Source organism: Stegodyphus dumicola, chromosome 11, assembly GCF_044657685.1.
Source record: "Stegodyphus dumicola isolate Sdum_Otavi_A_Nest chromosome 11, ASM4465768v1".
Classification (NCBI taxonomy): Eukaryota; Metazoa; Arthropoda; class Arachnida; order Araneae; family Eresidae; genus Stegodyphus; species Stegodyphus dumicola.
In genome coordinates, this window is record NC_140778.1 from 31425906 (window position 1) to 31438324 (window position 12419).

Genomic DNA, 12419 nt, shown 5'->3' on the forward strand with positions numbered 1-12419 from the left:
GTAAAATTGCTTAGGGTTCCAGATGTGACCTTCGAGCGGCCACTAGTCACGAACCGCATGTTCTATTGTGAAGTCATTACATTTACAATTGTTTAATTTTTGTATTTCCGTATAGATGTTTTTGTTATTTCACATACCACTTAAATTAATATTTTTATTTCTTTTAATATTTCAATTAAGTAAGTTTTCTTATGTACAAAAAAGCATTTAAAGTATTTATTCATCGCTTTTATCAGTTTTTGTTAAATTAATTAAATATTAAGGAATAGTAAAACCTGATGAAAGCTTCTACTGTGGAGGTCATAGACTTGTCTGCTTCTTTCTGATTCTCTAGAAGGTCTTCAGCCTCATTTGAGAAGATTACTTTTGTCTAGGTATCACAAAAAGCATGGGACAGCAGAACAAGAATTTTGGTACCAGACTCACTCAGAGGAACTTAACACTGCTGAAGTTAATGAAATTTCTACTCCTCGTGTCACATTTAAGGCTGCACAGGCAAATACTGCCTCACAAAAGAATGAACTCATAGCAGCAATCAAGGCTAGTTTAATAACATGTTAACAAGAAAACATTGTTATTTTAACTAACATGTTATGTAAATTAGAAACGCAAGTACAATCATGCTCTAGAACTGCAGCTAAAACTAGAAGGGTCGGACCTCGTTGTTATAGATGTAATCGTTTGGGTCATGTAGCCCGGAATTGTTTGCTGAATATCTCTGAAGGTCATAATAACAATGTTAGATCGAGACAGTTTGCACGAATCAATGCTAGTCAGACTATAACACAAGAGCACCTAGCATTTAACAAAAGTAGCAGAGTATACTAAGCATAATAATACCACACAATTAAACACTTAAATTCTGCTTGTAATCAGTATTCAAACTAGTTAGATGGTGGGGAGAATGACACCTTTAGTTCATCCCAACAAGGCCTTTTGATGGTACCTTCAGTATACTCAGTTGTCTTAGGTGAAGCAGCATTTCCTATAGTGCATGGCTCAATTTTTGAAAATAAACTTAAATTTCTTTTTGACTCAGTGACTACGGTTAACTTATTAAATACTCGTTACATTCAATGTTTTGTCAAGAAGATAATAATTGAAACTTGTGAAATTTATTTAAAAGTTACTTCTTAGTCAACAAGGAAGCTACTCTACCTGTTTGATTTCAGGTTCAGGTTTTTGATACTGAATTTTTAATTATTGAGAATCTGTCTGCTCAATATGCAGCACATTTAGGAACGAAAATTCTATGAGAAAACCAACTTTGAACTAACAATAATTCTGCAAATTTATTAGGTCCTCACACATTAGTGCCTTTGCACCTTCACAAGGCTGCGACATAATGTTCTTACTTTTAATAAATTGTACTTCATCTCCTTTTAACTCTTCTAAAGATATATTTTGCGATATTGTTAAAAAGCATAAGCTTTCCCCTTTCTCTGAGAATATTGAAAAGTGTGAACTCCTCTTTTAATATTTTCACAATCTTCAATACTCATCAACCAACATGCCTTCCTTAGCATCAACATTCAAAATTTAAATACCAACCAGGGTAATAATGTATTTTTCGTGAAAGTTGTTAATATTCTTCTGAGATGTTCTCATAAAGCAGTACAAAAATACAGTGATTCAGAATAAATTTTTTCAAATTATGCCAAAACAAATCAGTTAAGTTCTACCATGAAAATGATTCAAAATATAGAGTTATAAATGTTCGACTAGCGTGAAGTTATCAATGTTTCTCAACATTATCCAACTCAAACCCTACCAAATATGTAAAGAATTGAATGGAAAACAGAAAAAGGAAATATAATAGTATTACTTATAAAGTTAAACTGAAAGTAATTATGATGAAGAGATGAAATAAAATAGCCTTGTACTACATGGAAACATTTTTTGAATATATGGCAAAATATATGCAAAATGTAATTAAATAAAGAACACTGAATTAAATATTAAATGATCTGTTGTTTGCAAATTTTGTTAACTGTCAATCATGTGTTTTATGTATCCAAACACTTAACCCTTTATTATTAATTAGGTATCTTTTAGAATTTCATTTATAAATCTGGCAACTTCAAAATAAACTCGTCCCCATTGTTATCAGTTTACCTAGACCAATGTGCAACAAATTAATTTTTTCTATCCCACCTAGATCCAACGTGTATGCACTATAAGTATTTGAAAGTGAAACAATTTATAGTTCAACCAAATCGTTAGATAGTGGATATCTATTTATGTTACAATCTCTGCAAAGCATATGTATAGCGGGGTCATCAAAAGGAAGTAATATACATGATTGCGGTCAAGACTTTGAAGAAAACTTAGTGGTATGTTTAATGAAACCCAAAGTAACGTGAGAGATTCAAACAATATTTCTGAGAAAGTATGCATTGAATTTAAACAATGTAGTGAATAAAACTTCTCGGAAAATACTGACAGCAGCAAAAGTGAAAATTCTAGAAAAAAAAGCAGATTTAGATAAAGTGTACTGTGGGGCGTGTAAAAACATTAGTTTTAAAAGGAAGAGTTTGAGAGGTGGAAGAAAACCCAGATTTCTTTTATGTATGGCAGCTGTTACATCGTATATCAGAGCTAGAAGAAAAATTTAGAAGGAAAGGAAAAGTCTATATTTAAGAAATCATTAAAATCTGAACCATACAAGATGACACCGAATGTCAGCTAAAGAATCCTTGATAATCTCATGAACTGTATTTCACAGCAAATTCTAATCTAAACCAAACAATTAGTATCACTTTATGATAATGTAGTACTTCAAAAGTATAAAATGTATTTTGTTGTGTGTGTGACAGGATGACAATATTACTAGGAAGCCAACATACCTATAGTGTTCTAAAATTGAATGTAAACACTGTATGTGAAACTGAGATTTAGAACGTGCACCAGTTAAAATTTTCAAGAACTTTTATTTTTTTTCTTAAGAATAAATTTATTGAACTACCTACTTCTAAATTAAGCTTAAATATAACAGTTTCAAAAGGCATTGTACTCTTTTCTATTTAGCAATGTTCATGTAATTTTTATGTTTAATGTGCTTACGTTGTTTTCTGTTGCGGTGCCTGAAAATGTTCACCTCTTTACTGTATCAGTAGAGACGAATAAATGCTTAAGTTCCAATTCTAGTCGGTTGAAAAAACCTCTTGGGGTAAAAGCGCAGAATAGGCTGCATCAACAAAGTTCAGTATGAGGAGCTGCGTGACGTCATTAAATGGGTGGGACTAAGCTTATGACGTCACAATGTAGTCTCGCATTTACACTACGTGTACTTTCTATTTTCTCTTATAAATAACAATAATAAATTGTTTATTATTGTAAATTAATATCAAATTCTTTACTTTTAATTTACATTTATAACATTTAAGTTTAGGCGTTACTGATAATAAGTATAATAAATTGTTTATATTTAAAATTACCATGATACAGTGAGCGAATTCTACCAATTATTAAAACGATAAACAACGTCGCAGTCTCTAATAGTTGTAGAGCTTCAATATTAAATTATTATTTTTTTTAATTAAATTTTTATTTATACAAATAAACTATTTTTTTAAAATTTAAATTCATATTGTGGAACATTTCAATTTTATCATTTTTACAAATTACCTTCTTGCTACGTAACGACATAATTCCTTACATACCAATAATTAGACAATTTTCATTATTTCTAAATATTTTAAACTTTACGTTAATAAGAAAAGAATATTTTTTATTGCATATGAACATCATTACACAGCTTTCATATCAGTTTCCAAAATTCCTAAATCAGGCTATATTCTGTGTAGGCATGCTAGAATTCTACGCATTAATAAATAAAAAAATCTAATTTCTCAGAATGAAAGAAAATAATATAATAAAATAAATACTATAAACTTGGAACACTAAGCTATGCTTCACATACGCACACACACACATACTATTTGCAATTACGATACCAAACACTACGTATTAAAATGTACTTCAAAGTAGGTAAACGTTACTTCAAGGGTTAAAGTTTACAGTTTTGCTACTGTTGAGTCGATCGTCGGACTATCCATATATATCGTAAATCGGAAAGCGTTATAAACATATCAAAAAACAAAAAATTAAAAATACAATTTAAATGAAAAATTATTTCTTAAATATAATTCACAATTAAAACAACAATACAAATTTAAAATACACAAACGATATGTTAAACATTGCACATAAATAAACTTACATTACTCCTCGACATCACGCACAACCTCGTTTTCCCTTTTACACAACGATCAGTATTCGCTCGAAAAACATTACAGAATTCCACAAACTCGGTGTCCATGTGCTCATTTATCTATTTTCACTTAAAGAAAAATCAGAGAATTGCACAAAATCGGCATTGCGCACCACATTGGATTTGCCCATGTGCACATCGACCTATTTCACTTAAAAAAACATCCCAGAATTGCACAAACTCGGCATCGCGCACAAACTCAGCATTGCGCACCACATTGGCTTTTCCCATGTGCACATCGATCTATTTTCACTTAAAAAAAATCCCAGAGTTGCACAAACTCTGCATTGCGCACCACATTGGCTTTGCCCATGCGCACATCAACGTATTTTCACTTAAAAAAACATCCCAGAATTGCAAAAACTCGGCATTGCGCACCACATTGGCTTTGTCCATGTGAACATCGATCTATTTTACTTAAAAAAGTCAGACATCAAATAAATTCTCCATTGCTCATATACTCAGAAATTTGCTTTCACTTAAAGAAATCAGAGAAGTTTGCAAAAAATGTGTCCAGAAAAATGATACAAAAGAAAAATAAAGCTGCCAGAATAAAGCAACTACCTAACATCCAAACTGCCATATTAAGAAAAGCACCGAATATTTTACTTAAGTCAATAATAATAAATGAAACTTACCTTCAGTCCTCTCCTTTTGCAGAATATATGGCTGTGATCTCACTGAGAAGTATACGCATCAGTTGGCTGGCGTCGGATTTCTTGTGCTTCCTTCTCCAAATATATTCCGCAAGATAGGAATCAAACTGTCCTTTTGCCTTACTAGAGCCACGGAAACTTCTTTTGATTGCCGTCCAAGTTCCTTCAATACTATTGGTATGCGCACCTGTTTCTGGATCTTTAAAACTCAAGCTATGATTGACTTTCAGGTGCGCATACCCTTCGAACTCGAGACAGTCGTACGCTTTCCAACAATCGGATATAATAATCGATCCTGGTAGAACATTCTCTTTAATGATTTCTAGCAATGTTTCGGCACCTCTGTTTTCAACAACTCTAAAGACGCATTTATCTGTTCCTCTATCTACCAAACCAAAAACCCATTTTCCTTCGACTCTTTTCCCTCTATGATACTTTTGCTTGCCAAACTTGCTTTCGTCGATTTCGACAATGACACCTTCCCCACCCAACTTAACATTCTCCTTCAAACATAACTCCATGCATACTTCTCTACAAAAACTTTTCCAATCTGTCACCGTATTTTTAGCAATACGTAATTCCGTTCGTATAAAATCATTCCCGCACTCACCCAACCACATATAGGTAACTCGCAAAACATCACATATGCTCAATTTACTCTTCGCAAACCAGGAGTTCTTTCGAACAGATCTTGAAATTCGATGCCTACATTCGCCTCCAGTAACTCTGCACATCCACTCAAAACCGTCTATACGGTTTTTTCGCTCTACTAGTTTCATATTTTTTCCACAAATCGGGCACTTATACGATGTTGCAATCAAACCTTTCTCCATACACCACTCAATAACACATTTTTTATCTCTTCGCTCCAACTGATAAAATAAATCCAGATTCAAATACTCATCCATTCTGCAGTAAGCACCGAATTAAACACACTCATGAATAATCAAAACATTCTTTAAGCAAAAGAATTCTTTTCTGCATTTTCAGAAGTTACATTTATAATTTTTAATTCATGCATTCAATATTTTCAATCGTTTGCTAATGATCGTTTTCAATCGTTTGGTATCTTAATAATACATTTGTGAGAGATAATTCGTTGCGTTAAATGCTAACAATACCACACGACACACAAAAGTAGATTTACAATTTAAAAAATCTCGCACAGAACATTATAAACCTACCATTTCAACTCAGTTAAAATATAATATAAGTTTTCTTTAAATACGAAGCTATAGCATACTTATAACTTGTTTTGAAGAAGAGGCGTAACCAATATTACGTCATAAAAAGGCGTGTCCAAGCATAAGAGAAGTAAACACAGCATCGACTGATGCAGCCTATTCTGCGATTTAGCCCCTCTGGGTAATATTTCCCTTTTTATATGTTTTAAAATGAACACATTCACATACAACATACTACCTTCTATGTAACAAAAGTTCACAGGATCGGTTTAACTAAAACGACTTTTAGAAAACTATGTATGAAAATTAAATAACGTGCATGATTTCAGAAGTAAAAAGTCAAAAAATTTTAATTCATAAATCTGAGATCAAATATCCTCAGCATGTTTGACATCGGAAGTCTTCCGGAAAATGCTTTACTAATATACTCATGATGTGACATTGGTGAAGCCCTCAGGACGTTTGGAAATGAACATCTTCAGGACATTCTCACATATCACATAACGACTTAAACAAGACTTCCTCAGAATGTTAACTTGCGATGTCTTTAGGACATTAAGAATCAACTACTCAGAATAGCCTAAATATGTCCCGGAGTATTAACAGTTAAACAGAACAACCTAAAGGTATTCTGAGCTATGGAGCAAATTCGAGGTCGAATATTATATTAATTGTATGATTTCTTGCAATAAAAACCAAAATTTAAATGAAATCTTATGTATAAAATGTCAAAATAATTTTATATTTTTGCCATTACAACAAAAGAAGATAAATCAATGAAGATTAAATTACTTAAATATGTTTTTAAATTATTTTTGGTCATCAGCCATCGTTAGTGTTCGGCAATAACGGCTCGCCGTATGAATGAAGTAAATCCCTGATTCACATAAATTTTCTGGATATGTACTTTCGTGTATAAAATGCACACTGAGACAATTTGAAATAGCGCAGACAAATTCGCACACCTCTCCTGATGGCAAAGTTCAAAAACTTATTTCAGCTGTCAAACGTGAAAACTTCAAGAATTTTCCATGAAATCTTCTCAGCTAAGTGATTTGTTTATATTTGACGTAACCAGTTGCCACTGATATTAGAAATTATTCGCATCGTCCCAAAATATCTCATCTTTTCCCGCAGTGGCGTAGGGAAGCTGAATGGTTGGAGGCCCCACCATTAAAGCATCAAACAGAAATCCTCTACACCAGGGGTTCTCAGCCGGTTGTTCGCTTACTACTGGTGGTAGGAAAGAGAAGAATGTGGTACGCAAAGAAGCAAAGTATTTTTAACTATCAAATTCAAAAATTAAAACTCCAAAATCTTTACCGAATTTATTTTTTAACACTCGCAAATTTGTGTGATCTGAGCTTTGTTCAAGAGTGGTGGTGGTAATAGTACTTTGTAGTAGTTTTACTAAAGGTTTTCAATTTTTTTTAAATGGTACGCGTTAATCAAAAAATGTTGAGAACCGCTGGTTTACAGTGTAGCTGCTGAATGCCTGTATTGAAGCGAGTATCCGAGTGTGAGAAGTTTCTGTTTTTTGATTATTTGCCGGGTAAATATGGAGCTTCGTGTATTCCTTGAGAATATGGAAAATTAAATGTTATATCCCTTTCGGTTACAGTGAAGGCCCCACCAGAAACTGAGAGGTACTTGTCGTTTGATTCAGTTCGATTCATTAAAGTAAATACCGTCAAAAAATGTAGAAAATCTCCTGACAAAACTATATTAATACTTAGCACATAGAATTGCAATAAGTTTTTAACACTTAAAAATTGAGCATAAAGCCTTTACTCTTATTTAGTAAATACTTTGATTTATAAATTTCGGTGAAGATTTAGAAAAGCTTCAATGAATGTGCCTTTACGTATATTCTCGAGAACGGAACCCTAGATAGGTATTTTAGAATTTTTCTTTAAATGCCATCAGTTTAACAACAGCTGTTAAATCATAGTCAAGCACGCCGTAAATTAAATTTCAAAATTGCGTTCTTAAACGCAATTGAGTTAGTTCCTCAGCAGAACGGAGAAACAAGTTAAGCACAAAACTAAACTGTAGAAACAACACAACTACAATTTATTACAGAGCCACTGCTCTGCCTATAACAGACAAGGCAGTTTTGCTGAAATAAATTAAGCGGATATGAAGATTAATACTCAGCTCTCTGCAATTTTAAAATATATATAGGGCAGTAGTATACGGAAAAACTAGTAAGTAACATATTGGTTATAATTTTTTTCATAATAAGTATAATCTCAAACAGCATTTACAATTCAAAAGTCCAGAGCGTCATGGAATCGAAACCTGTTTTCATGTGAGATGCACAGGGTGAAAGTTGCGATTTCAAAACGCTCTAACTTTAAAACTACTCATCAGAATGACTTGATAATTTACTAGAGCAATCGTGAGGCAATGGAATTTTGTTTAGTCAAGGAAAAAATAGTTTCAAAATATACCCATAGATAACGCTGTCAGGGCTCACATTGCTGTTGGTATGCAAATTACTAAGACATAACATGCGCACTGCAGACATGGCTGAGATAAAAATGCAGAGCACTAATTATATATATAATATTTTGCTTCAGTGATTCATCATGGTTCTGATAAGGATTGTGCTTTTGTCGTGAAACTTTCGTATCAGAATGGTGACTGAGCGTTAAAAGCTATCAATAAGTTTCCGACATTAAGAAGCATAAAATCAGGCCCAATGGCTACATATGGCCTGCGTAAAATGATAGATAGATTTAATTCTGCTGACATGGAAATAAGTGAATGGTTTGCACTACAATTCCTTTCCCGGAAGTGGATAATGAATGACCTTGGAACATTCTGTGGTCTGACGAAGCTCATTTCCATTTGCCAGGTTCTGTAAATATGCCAAATTGCAGGATATGGGCGACCGAGAATCCGTTCCCGCTACAGCCTCTTCACTCTGAATGCGTCACTGTGTGGAGCGGAATAACAGCAGCATTGCAAGCTTCTTCTTCGAGGGGATCACACCTGTTGGTCCCGTTAACCTGCGCTTTTACTGGCAAGCAATACGAAGCTCTTTTGCTCCATGTCATTCCGGCACTTCAGTAACGTCAATGAGTGGATCGCACTATATTCATGCGAGATGGCGCTCCTCCGAACATTGCTACTCGTGTGAAGTGTGCTGACCGTATCATTTTTCCTCCTGTGTCATTTTTTGTGCTCATGCCTAAACGCGTAATTTTAGGCCTTATATCTCTATATATCTATCAAAAAACACATGTTTTGTATGCTCGACCTACCCTCCATAAGTATCTCCTATCATCGTAGGATCACCCTGTAAATAGCGTCGCGAAAATATAAGAAAGCTGTTTACTTTTCCGAAAAATTTGAAATTTATTTTCATGTTCGTGTATCAAATCAAAAAAGAGGGCTGCGTATTTTTTCCCATTATTAAGTGCATGTTTCTCAAACATGTTGAAATGGAAATAATTGTATGTATTTGTTTGCTTACTTTATATGGCCATTAAGAGCGCACGTTATTTCAATTCAGTTCGAGGCGTCAAATAGCCCGCTCGTCCATGTTCACAGCCAGGCTTGAATTCCTCTTGAAAAGCTAGTTTTGAATATGTTACTGGGCTGTTGCCTCGATACTTCTCTATCGCTTCGCACTCGCCTTTTGGGTCCATGGACCTTATAAAAGATAGACTAACCCAGTGGGCGGGGCGCGTGTCACCGACATGTCCGCAATAAAGAGTAGGGACGATCTGATTTACTAACCCATGGCGTTTGTATCGCATAACTATTTTTAATTATTAAATGTGATACGTTGAATACTGATGAGATTATGAAAGTCACAGTTTTTTTTTTTTTTTTTTTTTTTTTTTTTTTTTTTTTTTTCAAATAGGATATCTCATTTTTTTACTGCATTTCGCGCATTCTTTTCACGCGTAATTCTTATACAAACATCTTTACTTTGGTAAAACGGTAAAAATTTAAGCACACAATTTATGAACTTAATTTTGCGTACACATAAAGTAAAATCAAATAAGATTGATAGTACGTGATGCTTTGAAATATATAAAGTAAAAAAATTAAACAAGATCTGAATTTTTTTTTTTTTAAATTTAATGACCAATTTCAGGCAGTGATTTTCAAAACTATAATAACATTACAAAACAATCATTTATTTAATTATATCAGTATAATTATAATATATTAAATTATTAACATTAAAGCGAATTATTTATTTTCGTAATTTATACAATTCGGATCATAAAATTTTCTGAGTGTAATGAAGGAAAAAGAAGATAAAATCTAGAAGTACTCAGATTTTATATTACGCCCAAAAGGAACCTTTTTTTAACGTTTTGTGTGTTACCTATATTTATTCAATATCAGTTCTCCCGTAAAACACATATATTTGAAAACAGCATATCTTTAAAATTTCAGCACTGGAGATAAAAATTTTATTTTCCGTACAGTGTTACCATTGCTCGCTTTGAGGTTTTATTTGAGTTTGTTATTCAAGAATTTGTTAAAGGTTTACAAAATATGAAACAGATTAAAACAAATTCGAAATTCGGTCGTCCAGATGCCCATGTTCGAGTGAAGGATTACATTATTCAAAATTTGATGGCTCTAGATACCGTCGTTTTTGTCACAGTGCGAGAAGCATACATGTATTCATACAGAATTTCATTGTTTAATTTCTTTAAATATAATACATGCCGATAATATTTGGTAACCAATATCTGCAAGGAGACACGGACATTTATAGTGAAACAGCGCAAAAGCCCGCATCGAAACTAACAACCTTTCTAGCCTACCGCCCCTTTGGGCTAAAAAATAAAATTAATAGTAAATAAAAAACTCTTATGCAGAACTAAAAATAAATTAAAAAAATACTAACTATAAAATACAAGCAAAATTTATTATTACGGTTAAATACAATTTTAATATTAGAATTAAATGTATAAACATTTTTAAGGAGTCAAAAGTGTTTATCACTATGATGTATTATGAAATATAATTGAAATGAAATTCTTTTATAGAAATTGTGCTATAATACTCATGTATAATTTTAAAAAAGCAGCACAATTTAGAATTTTAAACAAAACTTCTAAAAATTCGTTTTGAAATATTTTAGTGTTTTTACTTATTTACACCAATAAAAAGCATAGAAATTGCAAGAGAAAATTGCTTGTTTGAAATTTTCTTTTAGTTCCGATTTAAAATATTATTTTCTAAAAGAAGTAGCTACAAATTTCCTTACAGCATAGGAAAAGCTAAAAACATAGCCAGCCCTGAAAGGATGCAACAGATTTATAATTATTTGGAACGTTAATTATGCTTGATAAATATGCTAAATTTTTAAAAATCAACCTCAGTTTTAAAAATAAAAATATGTAGAAATTCTAATTTGTGAAATGAGGCGCTACAACCAGCTTTTTCTTGACATTTATACACGCTGCAATAGGCATCCACTGTTAAATTTCTGCAAGTCGTTTCTATTCCTCCGGATGTGGTCAAGGTGACAGCCGGGAACGCATCAAACGAGGGAGAAAAATATTTGGGTTGGTCCTATTTCGTATAAGGTCCATGCTTGGGTTACAGCTGAAAACATCGCGGACGAAAACGTCGCGGAGAAAACAACGCAAGGCAAAAACGTCGTGCTACAAAACATCGTGGGAGGAAACATCGCAAAGAGAAAACATCGCAGTTCTAAAACATCGTGGTACAAAACATCGTCGTCGAAAATAAAGCGGTTCAAAAACTTCGCAGTTTAAAAACGTCGTCGTCGAAAACATCGTGGTAAAAAATAAAGTGTCTACAAATCCTCACATGACGATAACATCGCAGGCATGCTTTTTTCAGGTTTAATAATTGTAAATGGATATTCCCATAATAATTTGTGAGCGCAAGATGTGAGGAAGGATAATTTTTACTTTCACATTTTTTTTATAAAAAGATAAATTTTTGCTGAGAAAATATGAAAACTTTAGCATAGAAAATTAATGCAACTAATAGAATTTTAACGCGACATAGTTAACTAAAAAAGGCCATTAATAAAGCATTTTTTATAAAGTTTTTACTGGTAATTTTTCATGAAAAGTATAATCTATAAGTTGCATTTAATTTTCTATGCTTAAGTTTCCTTCTTACTTTTTTAAGCAAAAATTTATTAATTAATAAAAAAATGTAAAAGTAAAAATTATCCTTCTTCACATCTTGCGCTCAAAAATCATTATGGGAATATTCATTTACAATTATTAAAACCTGAAAAAAGCATGTCTGCGAAGTTATCGTCATGCGATGATTTGTAGACACTTTATTTTT

The 12419-nt window shown here is 32.7% G+C and overlaps 1 protein-coding gene across 1 annotated transcript; it reads right to left on the minus strand.

Moving 5' to 3' along the window:
• Positions 1 to 4913: 4913 nt before the first annotated feature.
• Positions 4914 to 5837, minus strand: LOC146993862 (uncharacterized). The gene has a single exon (XM_085826259.1). It carries the CDS (start codon positions 5835 to 5837, stop codon positions 4914 to 4916), a length of 924 nt encoding a protein of 307 aa, XP_085682385.1.
• Between the last annotated feature and the right edge of the window lie 6582 nt (positions 5838 to 12419).